Source organism: Canis lupus, chromosome 11 (assembly GCF_011100685.1).
Source record: "Canis lupus familiaris isolate Mischka breed German Shepherd chromosome 11, alternate assembly UU_Cfam_GSD_1.0, whole genome shotgun sequence".
Lineage (NCBI taxonomy): Eukaryota > Metazoa > Chordata > Mammalia > Carnivora > Canidae > Canis > Canis lupus.
Genome location: NC_049232.1, coordinates 64,875,990 through 64,896,625, shown reverse-complemented (window position 1 = coordinate 64,896,625; position 20,636 = coordinate 64,875,990). Strand labels below are relative to the sequence as shown.

Sequence of the window (20,636 nt, the reverse complement as noted above, 5' to 3'; positions counted from 1 at the left end):
TACCTGGGCTGAAGGCAGATGCCCAACCACCGAGCCACCCAGGTGTCCCGAATTTCCTCATTTCTGTAACATACAGCCAACACAGAGTTAGGGGTGAGGTGGGCAGGTTCTGTTTATCCATTATAGCAAAATAAACTACCCCTATTTTCGTATGATAGAACAAGCCTCTTGGGGCTCCTGGGTGGCTCAGTTGGTTAGGCGTCTGCCTCGGGTCATGATCTCAGTGTCATGGGATTGTGTCCCGCATGGGGCCCCACGCACTCAGCGAGTTTCCTTGTCCTCTCCCTCTGCTCCTCCCCTGCGCACACACACGCTCTCTTTCTCTCTCTCAAATAAATAACATCTTTTAAAAACAAAAAAACAACCATCTTTCTGTTCTATCTTGAGATTTTGTGAATTGAGAAATTGAGAAGGGCTTGGCCAGCCACCTCTTTTGCTCCATGTAGCATAGACCAGGGTTTCTCAGCGACAAGCAGCTGGTGGCTGGGCTGGGCTGGGCTGGGCTGTAGGTCCAAGATAACATGGCTCCCATGCTTGATGGAATGATTGGAAGGCTGGATTCGCTTGGACCCTCCACTTCTCTCTGCTCTCAGGGCCTCTTCATGTGCACTCTCCAGCAGGGTCATTTGATGTCTTGTGCAGAAATTCAGGCTCCAAGGGCCTAAGGCAGAAGCAGGCAGTCATCATCAAGGCCAGGCCCAGAACTGGCACAGCTACTCTTGATCAGAGCAGTCACAGGCCAGCCAACATTCAAGAGTCCAAGAACTTGAGCTATTTTTAATCTGCCGTTGGGGGTCATTTGGGATATCGGTGGTTGGGGGCCATGGATCAGCAGTTCTTTACTATTAAGACCAACTTCATTGTATTGCAAATTTCAGCCCTCACAGTGTCCATTTCATAGATGAGAAAATTGAGGCTTAGTTTACATGATTTGCCCAACCCTAGAGCTACACACACAGATTTGCATATGGGGCCTCCTGATAGAGGTTCCACATAAAAGGAACTTGATCAGAATTTTGCAAACTTAAGAGACATTGGGACTCCTCCCCGCCCCAATCAAAGAGAATCTATTAATAATCTGTAACACATGGGCAGCCCGGGTGGCTCAGTGTTTCAGCGCCACCTTTGGCCCAGGACATGATCCTAGAGACCCGGGTTTGGGTCCCACACCTAGCTCCCTGCATGGAGCCTGCTTATCCCTCTGCCTGTGTCTCTGCCTCTCTCTGTGTGTCTCATGAATAAATAAAATATTTTAAAAAAATAATAATCCATGACACATACTATGGGGAACTATGACCTTAAACTTGTGAGTCCTCTCACGTGCTCCCCTTGTTCTGAGGCAGTGTTCTCAATCAATGCTAATTTGCTTTCTGATGTGATTCTCTCAGTGATGCTGCAGTGAGCATTTTGAGCAGGGTGACAACGGAGATTTGTTACTGTAAATTAGCACATTGATATTCTAGGGGGACTTTTGTGTTCTTCTGGGGTCTTAAGACATTGTTTAAAATTTAGGAATGTCAGAACTGAGTTTCTTTTAAACTGACTTCAAATGCCATCCTTTCAAGTAGTTCATTCCTTGAGGGGTCTCATTAGATAAGATTTAAATTCTGTAGGTGTCAATAAAACATGAAAGTCAGCCTCAGGGTGTCCCGTTCATGTAGCACGTGGCATGGAACTCTGCTGCCGAAGCATGTTCTCGGGCCTTCTTTCAAAGAGTGCTGTGATTTAGGGCTCATGGCTTCTGCCAGCTAGGATGGCAAAGAGCACCTTCCTGGAAGGATGGTTCATGTTTGTATTCAGGCCATTGTGAGCGAAGCAAACATTCCTTGACATTATGCGAACTTTATGCGTGTTATCCTGAAAATTCCTCCTCATCTCGTGGAAAGGTTTGGTTATATCCTTAAAGCAGCTTTATTGCTTGCAGTAGTAAGGCCCAAGAAAATATTTTCACCGGAAGAGAAGAAACAACAAGAAAAAGCCAGGACAGAAAGGAACCACTTGTGATCTGTGTACCTCTACTCCTTGTAACCTTGGCTGGTGTCATCCAGGTGCTAACCAGCCCTTCATCGGAAAGGGAGCATAGATAGACTGTTTATTATATGCTGTAATTTCTTGTTGAACACGTCTGTCCATGTAGAAAGTGAACCTTGCATCTGGTTTTTCAGGTCTGTAAATAACCAGTATTGTAAAAAGGTGATTGGAGGGATGGTGTGGAACCCAGCCATGCGGAGATCATTATCAGTGGAGCACTTAGAAACCAAGAGCCTGCCTTCTCGATCCCCTCCCATCACTCCCAACTGGTACGTCCTCCTTTTTTTTTTTTTTTTTTTTTTTGTATTACCCACCACTAAACACTTTATGTCTCTTAAAAATTCAGCTTTGTAAGTTTTCCCAATATAGATGTGGCCTGTAGTCGGAGTTTATGTTTGCATGCTTGGCTGTTACAGAACTAACAGTTGGCTGTTTTTGTGAAACATGCAAGCCTAGCTGAACATTTTCCTTAGTGTGTAATGCTGGGATGTCCTTTTTAAAAAACTTGCCTGGTCTGAATTTGAGAACTACAGCCTACTGAAAAAAACACCCCTCTTGGAATTAAGGGGCTCACTGGCAGATTAACATTCTGGGAAGCCCTGTGAGTAGGAAGCCCGCTGAGATTTATTTAAGCTGTTTTTCCATTAACATCACACAAAATGAACTAGGGGAGAACGTGGTAAAGGTACACGGTGTAGGATGCGTGGCCCTCAGCAACAGTAGTAGCAAATGCACGTGGGGAAGTAGCCTGCCAGCATTTAACATGATGGCTTAACAGGAAGGAAGTTGCACTTGGCGAAGTGCGAAGGACGTGTGTGGCTGCATCACCCAGACTCAGATTTTGGCTTTTCTGTTAATTCACAAGTTTCTTTACCTCTCTGGTCTCAGTATTCCCATCTGTCAGAGGGTTCAAACAATCACCACAAATGACAGTGTACAAGTGCTTTGTAAGTGATTTTTTTTTTAAATGAGGTGGAATTATTATCATTATTTTATTAGAATGGTTCTTCAGAGACATTGGATCAGTTTTGTGAACGTGTCCAAAATGGCCAGGCACTGTCAGCAGGAGGGAAACTAAGCCAGAAACATTGCCCCAGCTCCACGCAGGACTAGAGACTGTGGCTTTGTATTCATTTCACAGAAGACCCAGGTGGACCTGTAAATTGCCAAGGAGGGATCTAGGAGGACTGGGGGAGATTCTCTTTCTTTTTTCTCTAACTTAAAACCCTTTTAATTTGTATAATAATTTATGTAAATGGAAATGGACAGTATGTCTTAGAAATCGGAAGAATTCTAAAAGAATCCATGGAATTCAGTAAATTTGATAAAAGCAGTAAGAATGTTTGAACATTCATCATTCTTTAGGGCACTGAATAGTAATGCCTGAGAAAGTCTAAGGAAAATTATACAAAATGAGCAGACACAAAAGGGGTTCTGAAAAGAACAATTATTCGTTATTATTGCCTCAATAGGTATAATCAGTGATGATGATAATAGTGTTTTTGAGTACTTATTACTAACTCATTTCATCCTCACAGCAATTGTATGAGGATATACTATTATTATTTCCATTTAACCGATGAGTAAATTGAGGCACAGAGAAATAATATAAGTAATCTAAGGTTAGATCTGGGATTTGAGTTTAGTATCACTGGGTCAGAGTTCATATTCTTTTATTTTTTTTTAATTCAATTGATTAACATATAGTATATTACTAGTTTCAGAGGTAGAGGTCAGTAATTCATCAGTCTTATACAACCCCCAGTGCTCATATCCCGTGCCCTGCTTAATGTAGGACCAAGGGAGATCCTAACAGGCACAAATGGAGCTACTGTGCAAGACGGCTGGGTGAGGACCCTGCCCTGGGGCCAGATGCTCTAGGCAGAGATGCTGATGGTATTTAGTGTCAGAAATCTTAACATGACAACGTAGATTTGTGTCCTGGTTTCCTAAGATTTAGGTACTTCGTTCTAAAACGGTAAGTTTATTCTGTAAAGTAGCAGCTTAATTGGTCTGAAAGCCTCCAAGGCAGCGATGCCAGGGCCCCAGAGCAGAGGCCCAGGACAGCATCCAGGAGAACAGCGGGCTTTGATGTCGCCACACCCGTGGCCTGGAGCTCCTACTACTATTTATAGGTCCCCTCCTGAGGAGTCACAAGCCTTTCTCCCCTACTCTGGACACAGTATTATTGATTATCTGGGCCCCAAGGGAATAGGAATAGTGGAGGCCCTGACGGTGTCCAGGAGAAATGGCTAAGGAAGAAGGAGGTGGAAACACAGAGAGAAAATAGAAGGTGGCTCAGCAGCCTGGGGTCACCCACTACAGGAGCTGATGTCCGGGGAACATCGCTTCATTTGGTTCACTCTCAGGAGCAGGTAGGTACAGCTGAGGCCCAGAGAGGTGGTGTGACTTGCCTGAAGCCACACAGCTGCTGCTGCTATCAGGGGAATGGGATGGTGCTGCCGTGCCCATCTCATAGGGCATAGAGGATATATTTTTAAAAGCAAACCTTTCTTCTTGGATTAAGTGAAATTCACATGAAGGGATATAATTGTAGTAAGGTTTCGGTTTTGCCAAAAACTAACCTTTGGCTTCTAAACCCTTTAGTTAATACTGGTGTTTGAATGAATCTGGAGAACAGATCAGTAGTCAGTACAGCCTATTATTTTGTGCATTAAGAGCTTGAGTCCTCCCAGAAGAATAACCCACCCTAAATCAACACTCCCCACTTCCCAAAGGGCATAAATTAGTCTCGTCTGCCTATTTATATGGCTGAGGCTTCCTTTCTGGAGGCTACACTGCGGGGCTGAGAGTATCGAGGATTCGTGTGGCCCTTGGTGGATTGCAGTGTACTAACGGGTTAACCGGTTCTTCATTTCCAACAGCGTCTGCCAAGGCATCCTTAGAAAGGTCAGGGCACAAAGTTAGATCCCGATGCCTGATAAAGTTTTTCAGTGGAATTTGCTTTCAACACTTCCCACTCGACCTTTTCCCCACACAGGCGAAGTCCTCGGCTCCGGCACGAAATCCGAAAGCCACGGCACTCTTCTGCAGATAACCTTGCGAACGAGATGACCTACATTACCGAAACCGAAGATGTGTTTTACACGTACAAGGGCTCCCTGTCCCCAAAAGACAGCGAATCCGAGGTTTCTCAGAACCGAAGCCCGCACCGAGAGTAAGAAACCTGTTCTCTTCTTTGTATCTGCTTGTGGTGGCTGTTGAGGAATTTGCCCAGGCCCAGAGAGAGCCGTTTAAGTCAAGAGCTGGAGCCTGCAGCCAGCTCCCTAGGCTGCTCTGTGCCAGGACGGCAGCATAAATCAGGCTGTCCCTTCTGCCACAGGAGGACAAGCCGTGTGCCTGGGGTCTCGAGCTCACACTTCTTTTTTGTATGACAAAGACCTACCGTCCACGTACGTGTTAGATTTCTTAAATAAGTTTCCAGTTGATGATCAAAGCCCAGTTTAAATCAGTTCACATTCCAGAAGTATAGTTATGTTAACCTGAATAGTAATATTTCTCTAGATTGTCAGAGTTTTACCCCTGCAAGATTTCTGGATTGCTGGAAATATGCTTATGTGGACCCATCCACAGAAAGCCTTCTCAGATCCACAGTAGGCACTCAGGGTGTTGGGTGGGGAGAGAGGGTTGTTTTTAATGAATTGTTAGTGTAAAGCAAAAACGTGCGTAGAACGTCTCCTGAATTTCTGTTAAGTTTTTTGTCAGCAGTTCACGTTAAATTCTTGTATGTCCCCGCTTTGCTTTTTTAAATGTGACAAACTCCCTTCACATCTTAAGGCCAGGAAAAACTGTCTCTCCAAAAGTACTGGCTTGGGTTCTTTTATTATTCAGTAAGCTGTATCGAATTCACGAAGTTTCCTTTTTGTCTTGATTGCCAGGGAACTGAGAGCTCCAAGTTAAGGGTCAGTTGCATGGACTTCCCTTAGTACAGGTTTCTGGTGTAGTCCCTACTCTTCTTTGTCTTATTCATGGGTCTTTTTTTTTTTTTTTTTTTTCTCTTAATGAATTCACAATTCTTCTGTATCCATACATTTTAGAGTAAGCTATCCTAAATCAAATTTTTGAAGTGGACAAGCCCTAATCATAAATAAAATGACATTTTAAGCTGAAGTATGAGAGGACTGGATCAACCATTAGGGAGTCAGCCAGAGGCACTGGGTATTGATTCTGTTAGGGCCCAAACTATACCTGATATATAGAAACCTAACACCTCCCTTCACAGCGTGGGATTAGGGAGAGGGCACTTCAATTAATCTGTCAATTTTTGCCACTCTAGCTGCTAGGCTTAAAGCATTAAATGCATCCTGATTATATTCTAGACATCGCAGGTGAATTGCAAATCTTCCCACTTATAGTGTGAGGTTGTTACCTCTCTGTTGTCTCTGACCGCAGCAAACATGGTTTCCAGCTTAACTGTGTTCTTAACACCTCTGGGTAAATAATCCTCTGGTCACTCTTTCCTTGTGACCTGAGCTCAGATGATGCTTTTGTTGAAATGATCACTATCTCTTGCTTTAACTTGCAGCCCCATTGAAGTGACAGTGTGGAAGGGCGTGAGTTCCTTTGTGTGACACCATGGTTTTGCAGATCTAGATCTACCGGGCAGGAAAGGCAGGCAGGCAGGCATGACCTGAGCCCCTTGGAGTCGGAGGTGGGGTCCTGTGGCTTTGGGGAAAGGAGAAGGAGGGTTTAGGAAATGGACTGGGGGTTCTGGGAAGCTCGGTCACACTGTCCCTGCCAGCCCTCTCTCTTGTGGCTTGCAGTCCCATCATGGAACTGTGGACCATCTAGACTTCCACAGACCAGTGCAGTAGCCAGTAGGTACCAGTGGGTGTTCAGATTTAAGTTACTTAACAGTTATATCCCGTTCCTCAGTCATATAAACCTCCTTTCAGGGGCTCAAGAACACCACATGTAGGTAGTGACTACCATACTGGCCAGCACAGAGAGAGTCTCTTTCCATCGTCACAGAAAGTGCTGCTTGCAGTACTTGGTGCTGGGTAGAGAGAGATGGATTCTTCCTGGCGGGGCGTGAACGTTGTCAAGGGTTCCGTGCATTGCTGAGTGCAGCAGCACACCTCATACACGCTATGCTGCTCACAGAGGGAACGTCAAGGCAAATTAGACAAGTCTTTGCCTTAAGGGGCCTCCAGGCCAGCCGAGCAAATATTGGCACATTGTCAGCCTCTATCGTTGCATTGTCTGCCACTTAGGTACAAGCAAGAAGTTTGGGGAACGGTCTGAGGGTTCTGAGAAGCCCAATTACGTGTCCCACGTCAGATTTTCTTGCTGTGATCTGCACTGTGGAGCAGCCAGACCTTCACAGTCCAACACAGAAGCCACCAGCCATGTAGGGCTATTTAAATTCATATTCAGGAGCTCCTGGGTGGCTCATTTGGTTACGCTGCCAACCCTTGATGGCAGCCCAAGTCTCCATCTCAGGGTCGTGAGTCCACACCCCCGAGTTGGGCTCCGTGCTGAGCGTGGAGCCTACTTACAAAAAACAAAAAAAAAAGAAGAAAAAAGAAAAAAAAAGAAAAGAAAAAAATTTACATTCATTGAAGTTACTTTGAAAATTCACTTCCTTAAATCCTGTTTGATTCAAGTAATCTCAGGCCCCGTGCACCCCTACGCATTGCACATCAGTTCTTTCTGAAACTCCTCCATGAGACCTTATAAGATGCGTCATCCTGGGGCCCTTTTTATTTTGCAGCTAAATGTTAAAAGTAGCAAATAAAGGTGATTGATTCAGAAGCAGCCTTCGTTGCGGCAGCTTCGCCAGGTGCACCAGTAGACGCCTCACGGGGTCAGGTTAGCAGCCATGGGTTGCAAGTAGGGTGAGCAGTTGAAAATGGCAGCCCTTACCACCTCGGGGGGCAGGGGGCTACCCCTTCCTGCTGGCAGGAAGCTGCGGCCTGCTGGGTCCTCAGGCAGCTGCCACCCCCTTCCCCTGAGAGTCTGGGGGCCCTCCCCTGCCCAAGGCAAGCAGGAAAGGCTGGTCTGTGCCCGGTGTGTGTGGGGGGAAGCCAGGTAGTTACCTGAGTATTTATTTGCAAGGCATTTAAGAAACGTCTGGCATGTTTTATGCAGCCCGGTTGTGCAAAGAGGCGAAAAGAAGCATTCTGTCAGAGAAGTCAGATGAATAATACCAGACAGTCCGGAGGGTTCCTTGTAGAAAGGAGAATTAAGTGTAACGTTCTGTACCCATGTAAACAAGAAGAAAGAGAAAGGAAGAAAAAGAGCAGATAGACTTTGGCTCTGAACCCAGAGCGGCGCGGCTCGGGCTCTCTGAACATTATCTTAGCGGGTGAGTCACCCTCCGGCTCGTTCCGTATTTATAGCAGCACAGCAAAGTTTATGATTATAGTTATGAATCCTTGGCAGTTTGCTTTGTGCCCGAGTCAGCTGCACTCTTGTTACTCCCAGGGCTCGCTCAGCCCGTCCGGGGCCCTTGGCTTGCTTCAGAGCGAAGGCCGAACTCTACAGAAAAGGAAGTTTCCATCATGGCAAAAAATAAAATAAAATAAAAATTCAATCCCATCACTCCCCACCACCCAGAAAACGTGGCGGGGGAGGAGGAGGTTCCCTAAAGGGAAAGCGACTTTGCACAGCAGAGATTGGAGGAAACCCCACTTGGGCGCAGAGGAGGGCTGTATTCCAAGAACTTTGCGGTGGGCGCTTCTTCACACTTGTCCCGACGGGTCCTCCGAGGGAGCGGGGCTTCGTGTCGCAATGCCCCGATGTTTGCTTGCCCCTTTCTTTAGAGCCTGCCTTGTTCCAGAGGACACGGGGCAGCTGTCACTTTTTATCTCAAAACTGTGCACGCAACGGTGTGAATGCACTTAATGCTACTGAACTGTGCACTGAAGAAAGGTTAGGATGGTACATTTTATACTGTGTGCATTTAACCACTGTTAAAAGCCTCTAAAAAGAACTTCCATGCCTTGAGAGGGACTTTGGGAATGCCCTCGGCAGCCCCGGCGGCTGTGCAGGAACGCCCTGGGCCCTGTCACCTGTCACCCAGGCGCCCCGCTGGCAACGGGGAGCTCTCCTGCGGTGTGGCAGCCTCTTCTGGGCCTCGACTGCCCGATTTTTCCATCGCAGGAAGTGTTGTCCTTGACGCTGACCCAGCACGAGCACTGCCATCCGCAGATCCCTGCCTGGAGCTTCTAGAACAACACAAGTAGCGTCCGTTTCTAATTCTCCCTGGCGACCCCGTCTGCTCTCCCTTAAATGAATTCCTGCTCCATCAGCCACTGTCCGTCCTCCAGCCTGCTAGTCACTGTTCTCTGAGTGCACCTCTGACCCGTACCAGGGGGTGACACCCGGATTTGGACACGGTGATGGGACCCGTGTACATAAGGGTCTCTGTCGGAGGAGGCCAGCCAGCGACAGGGCTGAGCCATTCTGTGTCCATGATCCCTGCACCTCGCCTGTCCTCCACCAGGCATCTGTCATTTATTTTGCAGCTGAATGTTACAAGCAGCAAATAATGGTGATTCAAAGGCAGCCTTCCCTGTGGCGGCTTCACCAGGTGCACCAGTAGGCGTCTTTCACAGGGTCAGGTTGGCGGTCACAGGTTGCAAGTGGGGTGAACAATTGAAAAATAGCGGCCCCTACCACGTTGATCTGGGGGACCCCTTCCCGCTGGGACGTATGACTGATACTTTTTTTTTTAGATTCTATTTATTCATGAGAGACCTAGAGAGAAAGGCCAGAGACACAGGCAGAGGGAGAAGCAGGCTCTGTGCAGGGAGCCCGATGCTGGACTTGATTAAGGGACTCCAGGATCACACCCTGGGCCAAAGGCAGGTGCTAAACCGCTGAGCCACCCAGGGATCCCATATGACTGATACTTTAAACCCCAGGGCCCCCGTCTCCACCTGTCATCTCTCTGTCCTTACCTGTGGCTCCTCCTGACCTTGGCGAGGGGGGCCACGTTTTGCTACCACCCTGTTTGTGCCCATATCAGGAGCTTCAGTCGTCCTCGACTCCCTTTTCTTTGCCCTTCCTCAGCTAGGCTCTCACCTTGGTAATCTTCCTCCCAGACCTGCCTTGAATCGGACCCCTGCCCCATGCCACCACACTGCCCGGGGTCAGCCACCATCATCTATCACAGGATTGTCGCGACAGTGCCCCATTAGTGTCCTCCTGTCTTGGGTTTCTCCTCCTTCACGAGCTGACGGGCTTCTCTTTGTGAAATCTGTGCCCCCGCACATCACCGCCCCCCCCCTCCCCGCCCCATGCTTTTTCAGAGTTTCATGCCTCTGCACGTGCTGCTGTTTTGTCTTTTTTGTTCTTAGTAATCTGCCTCAACCACCTTCTCCTTCCCTCTTCCCTATACCTCTTAAGACTCCTGCTGATGCGTCTTTCAAAGGCCGGGTCCAGTGCCCCCCTCCTCTGTGAAGGCTCTCCTGGCTCCCTGCTCTTCCCCAGACGTCTGAGCGTCTCAGTTACAGCATGAGGATTTTATTCGATTGAGCTCTTTGAGGGCAAGGATAGTGCCCTGTTCACCTCTCCTTCCCCCAGACCTGGCATGATGCCTGGCATTTGGTATATATTCAGTGAGTATTTGCTATGGTTGGACAGACAGATGGACAGATGGTCACAGGGCAAACTCCTGCGTCTTCACAGTGGGACGCCCCGTCTGCCGCCTCCATGCTAGGTACCCATAGCCTAGGAACAGCATCACCCGGGATTTATATGCCACGAGGAGAGCAAACAGATCTACTTTGATGCTGTCATCGGTGAGCAGAGCCATGCGGTGGGTGCTGCTGCAGGGCACATGGCAGGAAACTTATCTGACAACTAAAGCATGAATTGACAGAAGTGTAACAAGTGCTCTCTTGCTGTTGAGATGTCTTAATGTCTGAGGGGCAGCCTGAGGTGCGGGATGAATGCATACCCCATGATTCCGTTAGTGAGGAAATGGAGAGCCCAGCAAGCAACCCATGTGCACCATACCCCCTGAGCCACTTCAGCAACTTTGTGCATTTTGATCTTGGGCTCTTGGCATTTATCACATGAAGAATGTCTCCAAGTCATAACCCACACTTGAAAAGAGTATTCTGTTTGCCATTCAATGACCCTGATGTGAAGATAAGAATCCACATGAAAAATTTCTCCAGGAATCCCATTCAACACAAACATGGCATTGGGAGTGAGCCAGTGTCCCTTCTTCTAGTCCCTCGTACTCCTGTTCTGGCCACAGCGCCAGGACATCAGCATCTCCTAAGTGCTCCCTGGAAATGTGAACCTCAGGGGGCATCTGGGTGGCTCAGCGGATGAGCCTCTGCCTTCAGCTCAGGGTATGATCCCAGGTCTGGGGATTGGGTCCCGCATCAGGCTCCCCGCAGGGAGCCTGCCTCCCTGCCTCTTCTTCTGCCCCTGCCCCTCTCTCTGCGTCTCTCATGCATAAATAAATAAAATCTTTAAAGAAAAAGAAAGAAAAGAAATGTGAACCTCAGGCCCACCACAGGCCTGCTGAATCAGAGTCTGCATTTTAACAAGAGCCTCAGGGGACCTATAGGAATGTGCCACTCTCAGAAGCTCTGAGCTCGCAGGAGCGGGGAACTTTCTAGCCCACCTTTCCACCCTGCTTCCAGGGGACCGAGTGAGTTCTGTGCTCTTCTAGAGTAACTCGGCCAAGCCCAGATGCTTCAGCACCTTCATGCACTCAGCACCTGGCTTGAGCACTTGCCGCGTGCCTGGCTGTCATATGTACTAGGAGAAAAAGAGAAAGAGGATGAAGGTCTGTTCCAACCTGAAGAAGCTCATAGGCTCGAGAGAGAAATGTGACACCAATGTGACACCAATGGCCCCTGTCCCATCACATGACACAGCTCACGCCTCCTCCCCGGGCACCCAGTTAGAGCCGGACACCCTCCGTGGAGCACTGCTTGAGGGTAGAGGTCATCGTCCTTTCGTAGGCTTTAGGGAAGTGTAGAGAAGCATCACGCAGGAGGCTTCCTTTCGTGGACAGTCCTGCCATTTATAACTTCTTTGGCTTTGCTTCTCTTCTGAGAAATGACTTTTGGCATGGCTTCTCTTCCTGATACCTGTTGATGGCACTTGCAGTTCTGAAGCATCTGCTTCCTCAGGGTGACTACCCCCTGGTCTGCCCATCGGTCTGTCCTTGCCCCTTTCTCCCCAGGGAGCTGGAGGTGGTCAGTCCCCCGCTGGCTGCTCTGGCTCCCAGACCTCAGTGACAGTCCCTCCTGAGTCCCCTGAGCACTCTGAAGAGTGCTCCCTTCCTGCCTCGGGGACAGACCACTTCCCCGATACTGGCTTTGTCAGCCCACACTGTCTTCTTGCTCCGGCTCACCCTACTCCTTTCCCTAGAACCCAGGTACCCCCGGCAGCTCCCCTCGTCCCTCATCCCCCCCTCACTAGCACCTCACACTCTGCCCCAAGGAAGGAGGAAGCCCACTTGGTTTGGTCTCTTCACTCCTGGCATCCATCCAGCTGCCACGTTCTTGTTGCTTCTCGTTTGATGTCCTCCTCACCATCTGTCTGTCCAGCCTCCACGCTGAGCAGAACGTTACTGCAGCCTACAGGGAACGTCTGCACATAGCTGATCAGCCAAGAAAAAAAATCGTCATATGTTTAATAAATTGCTCTCCAAAAGTAACCTCTCTATCCCTACTCAGAAAATAGGATTGGGCGCATAATGGCTTTGAACATACTATTTTTAGCACTGTGGGCTGCGTTAGATAGACCTGTTACATTTTATACTGGAAAGGAAAAATACTTCAAAACTTTATGTGATGTAAGCCATACATCCAAAATGTAGGAATTAAATATAATGACTATAAAATTAGAATTTTACTGAAATCAGTCTGTTCTCTTCTGCTTTGTCACCCTGCTCTTCTGCTTCCTTGTTGATACGCCCTTCACCCGTTCTGTGACTATCAGCCTCCAGAGTCTTCCAAACGTTTGCTAATAGTGTGTTTGCTATTCGCAACTTCATGTTAAAGGTTCAGCTCCACCCCTAGAACTGGAAATAGTGTTTCCTAAACCGGGTTTGGCCTGGTGTTGGTCTAGCGACTGTCAAAGCAGTTGCCCCTCTTGCCACCAGGGGGTGCTCTTAGCAACATTAAAACGGTGGAGTTACCCTACCTGGGGGTAATTTTTTAAGTTTTTTTTAAAGCTTTACGTAAATTAAAGATTTGTTCCTTTTCACTCTGAAAACTTACCACTGGGAGATAGCTTTACTTAACAAATATCCTGTCTCTGAAATGCCTTCCCATCCGTTGCACCCCTTCCCTCGCCCAGCAACTGGAAAGCCATAAGGCCAAACTCTTTTCTAGCATGTTGCAGTGTAATTTCCACACTGGTCTGTCACTGAATTTTTATATCCACATAAATTGAGATTGTGATTTATCGTGTGAATATGATACAGATTTTATATTTAGAGTGAGATAATTTGAACTTGCTAGGAAACCGAGAAGCCCCAATTTAATGAGAAATCCATGGAGAAGGGTTGGAGATAAAAATTTAATGAGGCAGCAGCAACCGTCTTTTGCCTATTATGTGTCACTGAATGCCTTGTCTACTGACCTCAGTCATCTCCTGAGTCCATATGAGGTTAGAATGTGGCAGAGTCGGTAGAAGGTAAGGAAAACCCTATAGGCTGTAGGCATTTTAAGGCATCTTCTGCTAGGCTTGTGGTTCTGGAAGGGAGATAGTGTAGGTGTGTGTGATGCAGAGAAGTCGAGTGTCCTACACAGTGACAGCTGAGATGGTTAATCCCGTAGCCCTCTGTGGTGGAGAGGGAGGGGGTCCCTAGGAACAGACTTGGCGTGGCCTGGAAGAGAGCGATGCTTGGGGACCCCAGTCCATCAGATTCTGTATGAGAAATGAGGGGAAAGCTGAGTGCCTTTGGGTGAGTCACTGCCTCTCTAGACCACAGTTTCTTCATCTGTGAAATGGGAGTTGGACCGAGGACCTCAGAGGTGTGTTCAGTTCTGATAGTCTGTAATCCTCGAAGACAGCACCGTCTCATAGAACTTCCCATGCTGATGAAAATTTTTCTATAAATGATGTGTCCAAAACAGGAGCCGCAAGCCGTCTGTGGCTCTTGAGCATTTTTGAAATGAGACTGATACAACCAAGGAACTTCCTGATCTTCATTTAAATTTAAATGGCCACATATGACTAGGGGCTACCATATCGGACCCCGTGTGGGCTCTGAGACACGGGAGGACATAAATGAGAGGGCGAGAAAGTATAACCTCATTGTAGACAATTCATGGAGGTCACAGCAAGTAATGCAAACTAGGATTAATGTAAATCTTGGATGTGGAACATTAGTCCTATTTGGGTGTGGGGGGGGGGGGCAGCCAAGAGTCCTACTGAAACAGAGCTAACAGCAGGAATGAAATGGAAGGTAAAAGCTTTCAGAAGGGATGGAGGCATGCATCTGAGTGAGCTTCAGTAATTAAGCCACCAAAGTAGCTGGCACATTTCCCTGTCACCTTCAGAGCAGCTGGGAACGGAGCTGAGTTTTCAGCAGCTCCTGGATCCTCCCTGCTCTCCTGTTCCTTTTCCCCGAAATGTGATGATATTTGGCCAGACAAGGGGAAGGGTGGCCAGTGGGCCCCCACGTGTGCCAGAGCCCTCGGCTTGACCTTTGGAGCTCTTCTATGGTTGCAGGGATTCATGACAGCCCTGGGATGCCAGGCCCCAAAAGTCAGTAATGCTTGCTCTGCTAAAATGTCAATCCAGTTATTAAGATATCTCCTCCTTCCCCATAATGAAGGAGTATATCCGAGAACAATCCAGCACAAAGCTGCCTGACCCAGAAGTCATCCAGTTCTGTGTCTCCATCTTCAAATGCTCCAGGCTCCTGCTCACCAGAGGGCGTCGATCAGCAGTTCTTAGAGGACTTCCACAGGGTGACCAAAGGGGGCTCCACCGAGGACTCCAGCCAGTACTACTGTGACAAGGTGGGTGAGCTCGGGTCCTGTGGCACCTGAGCGGCCAGGCGACCACTCAGGCTTTCCTGTGCCGAGGTGCCTCATGGGCAACTTACGTGGTTAGGACCAAGAGAAAATACCTCCTCACCACCCGTTGGAGAGAGAAGTAACATAATTAATCATTTTTGCAATGTTTTCCAGAATGATAATGGTGACGGCTACCTAGTTTTGATCCGCATCACACCAGATGAAGATGGAAAATTTGGATTTAATCTGAAGGTAAGTTGTGTGTCTTTTTAAGGGTGGCTTTTAAATTTCCATTAGGAGTGTGTTGCGTGCCTAAGTCTACAGTAGGAAACTGGCTCAGCCCTCAGAACTGGGGAGGTTTTAAAGTGGCCGTAATGCTGCCTCACACCAAGGGCCTACTCTGTGTTTGGTACTTGCTGTGTACTTCTTTTTTTTTTTTTTTCTTAAAGATGTTATTTATTTATTTGAGAGAGAGAGGAGGCAGCAGCCAGCAGCAGAGGCAGAGGGAGAAGCATACTCCCCGCTGAGCAGGGAGCCCAATGTGGGGCTCGGTCCCAGGACCCTGGGATCATGACCAGAGCCAAAGGCAGACGCTTAACCAACTGAGCCACCCAGGCGCCCCATGCTGTGTGCTTCTTTATGTCGCCTTACTGAGTGCTTATAATCGGTGAAGGTGGTATTTTTAAACCCGTTTTAGAAATATGTACTAGGGCTCAGAGATGACACACAGTTGGCCAGAAGAGGGGTTTTTGAGGGAACCTGTTGGCATCACTAAAGCCGATGAGAGAGAGAAACAGCTCAAGTTGCAGGGCCATTTCCAGGGCCTTCACCTACATCTGCCTGCTTTGGCCCACAAGCCTCATCCTATCTGTTTCTGAAAATAAAGTTTTATTGGAACGTGGCCACACCCATTCATTTACAAATGGTCTGTGGCTCTCTTGGCCTCGTGGTGGCAGAGGTCAGTAGTTGCACCAGAGCCCTCACTCCCTTACCTAAAATGTTGGGTACCCTCAGGCCCTTTACAAAGTTAGAGCAGAATGAGGGCAGGTGGTCTCCGCTGCCACCACGGAGTCCCTGTGCTGTACCCAGCCCCGTGCTGGGAACCTGCCCTCAGGCATGTGACGACTTCCTACAGCTTCTCTCTCCAATGATGCTGGAAACTCCCTTCCCAGCAGTACTTCTAGGCTGTGCTTTTAGAGTCCTCTAAGCACGTTTGCATTTTTAAAAAGAACGTTGACCCCTCCGAGCTCATCTTTAGTTCATGGAATCGTAGGGGTGGCAGTGAGAGGCTTCTGGTTATCCCACTAGACCCCAAGGAGTCAGGAAACTTGTAATTCTGAAAGGATTCCCTGGGCTTAGAATAGGGTAAAGTGGAATTTGAACCCTCCATGTGTCAGCAGTATCTGCATGTCTTTGTTGCTATGAGCTATTCAAGTGTTTCTGTTGTTTTTTTTTTTTTAATTTAACATGTTTATAGGGAGGAGTGGATCAAAAGATGCCTCTTGTGGTATCAAGGATAAACCCAGAGTCACCTGTAAGTGAACATATTTCGTTCTCGCCTACGTTTGTTTTCTATTAAATCTAACGTTCCTATTTCTGTGTCCTGTTTCTCTGCCAGCAACAAAGGGGGTGTGTAAATGCATGCATATAGATGGAAAGAAAGTGTGGAACCCATGTTTTTCCAGAACTTTGCTAGTCAGGGTAGCACCTGCATCACCTGGGAACTCATTAGAAATGCGGAATCTCAGGCCCCACCCTAGACCTCCCAAACCAGAGTCTGCATTTTTAACAAGATTCCTGAGTGATTGGTGTGCACTTTAACATTCAGAAGTACTCTCAAGAAAAGGAAACTGAGGCGCAGAGTGTGTTGCTCTGCTCACTCTGTGCACGTGCACCCACCGTCCCACCAGCAGCACCCTGCCCTCTGCGCTCCGTGTAGGCCTCCTCAGAGGATTTGCTTTTCTGGAGCAGATGAGCAGCCAAGAGTCACTCACTGCGTCTCCTAAGGAGGAACTAGTTCGGGGGTTTTACTCGTAAGTGGTCCTTCAGCACGTAGTTTGCTTTCTCCTACTGCTTATGGCCCCACAGGTCAGGAGGGCTTCCATTCCTACACTGTTCAGTGCACTCTTCTCTCCGTGCTGGCTTCTGCCTTTGGGGTTATTTATGCTGACAGAGGCTTTCTCCACCGCAAGATAGACAAACGCTCACGTTCGGCTGACAAGCCATTTTCTAGCAGCACATCGAGAAAACAAAAGATCAGAAGCCTCGCGGTGACGACATTACAGTAATAGGTGAAGGTTGGCTCTCGTAGAGAAATGGCTTCAGTACGTTGCGTAGCTTTATTCCGAAATGCCGCATGACTTAGGTCGTGAGCAGCACTTCTTTAGACTCCCACAACCAGCGACCACGTCCGCGTAGCAGCGGATGTAAAAATAATGGCCCGGCCGCCCCCGAGGGAGACCAGAACCCGCACCTGGTCTCAGGTGTCTGGGCTCCGAGAGCGCCCGCGTCCTGCCCTTGAGGATTGTGTTATGGTAACCGAAGAAACTCGCTCTTCCTCTCCACCCAGGCGGACACCTGCATTCCTAAGCTGAACGAAGGGGATCAAATCGTCTTAATCAATGGCCGGGACATCTCAGAGCACACCCATGACCAGGTGGTGATGTTCATCAAAGCCAGCCGGGAGTCCCACACGCGGGAGCTGGCCCTGGTGATCCGGAGGAAAGGTAACAGCCACCGCAGGGGAGGAGCCACGGGGCCTCAGGGAAGCAGGGCCCTCTCTGGCCCATTCCGTGGTTTTGAAAATGTTGAGCTCGTAGCCAGCACTGGAAAATGGAGACCTTTCGCCTGACAACCAGGATGTGGGACTTCTCACTTGAAAAATGTGAAGATGCGCCCACGCGGGGCCCAGCCCCTCAGGGCCAGTGCTCTGGAGGTAGGCAGCACCTACCCACCCCCTCTAGCCAGGACACGAGCCCTGATTCCTCCCAGGCCCACTCCCCCCACATTACGCCCCTCCCTTCGCCGTCTGGCCCTGCACATGTTTGCTTTTTCAGCCCCTTCGTAAAGTGTTGGGTTCTGTTGACGTCGGTAAAGCAGAAGTGGGGCAGGAGCCTGGCTGTCCCCGGGGTGATCCTGCCTCCACCTCTGTTGGGTTGAGGGATCTCGAGCAAGTTTTTACCCAAGTATGTGCGTCGGTTCCCTCCGATGTAGAATAAGGGCACGATAACCACTCTGTCACAGGGTTCTAGCAAAGATGGAATGATGCTTATACTTGGAAAGCACCTAGAGTGCTTCCTGATACCTGGTGGGCATTTGAAGGATGGCCGCTGTTAAATACAATTATTTGTGTTGTTGTTGTTGTTGTAAAACAAGCCGAGTCCTTGGATCCTTCTGCCCAGGTTAAAAATACTGAAGGTAAATGTGTGTGTAACTCGAGGCCCTGCCACATCTCTGTTCTGGTTGCACAGGTGTACGTACAGCCCCCGGTCCCCCTCATACCTGCTTTCCCTCTGCTTCCATAAATCTCCAAGCCCAGAGCTGTGCTGCATGTGTGAGGCCTCACCAGATCTCTCCAGATCCCTTCCCGTGCCCCCCAAACCTTGATGCCACAGCCTCCCACCTGACAATGGCCTTGAGGTAGAGGTCGCCTGGGCTCTGTGGGACCATGTTGTTAATAGAAGGAGAGACAGGTGGGTGGAAGAGTAACCAGGTCAGAACAAAAGCAAAAAAAGTGAGGTCTCTTTAAAAACATTAAAATATACATATATATATATATATATATGTATATTTAATTTATTCATGAGAGAAACAGAGAGGGAGAGACACAGAGGGAGAAGCAGGCTCCCTGCAGGGAGCCCGATGCAGGACTTGATCCCAGGACCCCAGGATCACACCCTGAGCCAAAGGCAGACGCTCAACCACTGAGCCACCCAGTCACCCCACTTTAAAAGCATTCTTTCCAGGCACCTGGGTGGTTCAGTTGGTTGAGCCCACTTCTCCCTTTGCCCCTCCCCTGCTTGTGTTCTCTCTTGCTCTCGCTCTCAAAAAAAAAAAAAAAAAAAAAAAACTTTCCCTTTCTCTTACCTTTGTCAAAAGGCTCTAAGTACAAAACACCATCATTTAAGACTAACCAGAAAGATTAGTATGTCATTTTGTATAATTAGCACTTACTGAATCATTCAAGAAGTAGTGTCTTTGGTGAAAGTGATTACCATGAGCTTAATCGTTTAATAAGCTGTTTTAAACCATCTGCATTCAGGTGTCGTAAGTATAATTCTTTTTGAGGAAACCGATCAACCAGAACGTTTCTACCCCTGCCAGACACACTCTTTCTTGTTCACTACAGCTGTCCACTCATTCACTGACATCAAATCCGACGATGAGCTGAACCAGCTTTTCCCAGAGGCCATTTTCCCCATTTGCCCAGAGGGTGGGGATACCTTGGAGGGATCCATGGACCAGCTAAAGAAGGGCCTTGAAAGCGGGACGGTGCTGATCCAGTTTGAGGTAAGAGGCCACAAGGGCCATGTCCTGGGCCTGTGGGGAAGCCACAGCAGCCCAATGTCTCCGTGGGCTGCTCGGATGCTGCTGAGTGACCCAAGTCTCCAGGCAGCCTGTGCTCGTCATGGGAACACAGCAGGGGACTCAGAGCACAGGGCAGCAGAGCAGGCCCAGAACACCGGGAACGGGACCACAGCCTGGTGCTGAACTCAGCCTCACCCTCTTACCTAGTAATGCTCCGTAGCCATGGAGAAACGTGTCAGAAATTGAGGAGGAGGGACTCTGAGCGTATTTAGCTGCCAACACAAAAGCTCAGAATGCTCGGCAGTGGAAGGTGCTGGAGAGGCAGTGTGGGTGAGCCCCGGAGGGTGGCGGAGGAGCCAGCCAGTCCCTGACCCCACCAGACACCCTCTGTAGTTTGGAGCAGGTAGGTAGCATCATCCCATAAGGGCGGAGCAGCCGGCCTGCCCGGGTCCCCCAGAACCGTGTGAACGGAAGTAGAATCCAGAGGCAGACCCTGTCTTCCTTCTGCAGGAGGAACCTCTAGTCATAGAATTGAGCCTGTGACACAGCTCAGTTCAGGGCCCTCCCAGAACAAAGTGGGAACACAGGAGATTCGGTTTTTAAGTCCACGGATGGATTGCTAGCAGAATGAAAATGGAGTGTGTGTATCTTCTAAATTTTTTAAAGGTAGAAGAAGAGTAGTTCATGCCATAAAGGATAACAGAAGAGGATAACCTAACATAGACCATTAAAAGAAAATAGATCGTGATTAGCGACTACTTACAGAGTCAGGATTCATAAATTAGGAAAGAGTCCAGATTCGGTTCAAGCGCAGATGTCAGCAATGCCATTTGTATTTGGAAAGCTACAGAAAGGGAAAAGTCACAAAAGCAAAACTGAGAAGTTTGTCAAATGCATGTGGTCCCATATGGATTCAGGAAAGCATAAGTGACCTCAATATTGAAGAGCAAACACCATAAAGCAAAGACTCTTAAGTGAAAGAAAGGTTTATAATGGCTTAAGGAGTAGCATGTAGATAATGTGCGTTACTAGAGCAATGTGTATCCAAACAATAGTAGAAAGTATAAAAAAAAAAAACTAGAAATAAAAGATGAGAATTAACCCCACCCCGAG

The 20,636-nt window shown here is 48.3% G+C and overlaps 1 protein-coding gene across 10 annotated transcripts in view; it reads left to right on the top strand.

Annotated features, from left to right (window-relative positions):
• The window catches only part of PTPN3 (protein tyrosine phosphatase non-receptor type 3), a 143,685-nt gene that overhangs the window by 98,548 nt on the left and 24,501 nt on the right, over positions 1–20,636 (top strand). For all 10 annotated transcript variants that reach the window (XR_005367142.1, XM_038553060.1, XM_038553063.1 and 7 more), the window contains 7 exons: positions 2,166–2,300; positions 5,033–5,209; positions 14,813–14,999; positions 15,171–15,248; positions 16,474–16,530; positions 17,566–17,722; positions 19,345–19,505. Coding sequence is in view for 9 of the 10 variants with exons in the window: in XM_038553060.1 (XP_038408988.1) it covers positions 2,166–2,300; positions 5,033–5,209; positions 14,813–14,999; positions 15,171–15,248; positions 16,474–16,530; positions 17,566–17,722; positions 19,345–19,505 (952 nt within the window). In the remaining variant the exon portion in view is untranslated. The remainder of the gene's footprint in view (positions 1–2,165; positions 2,301–5,032; positions 5,210–14,812; positions 15,000–15,170; positions 15,249–16,473; positions 16,531–17,565; positions 17,723–19,344; positions 19,506–20,636) is intronic.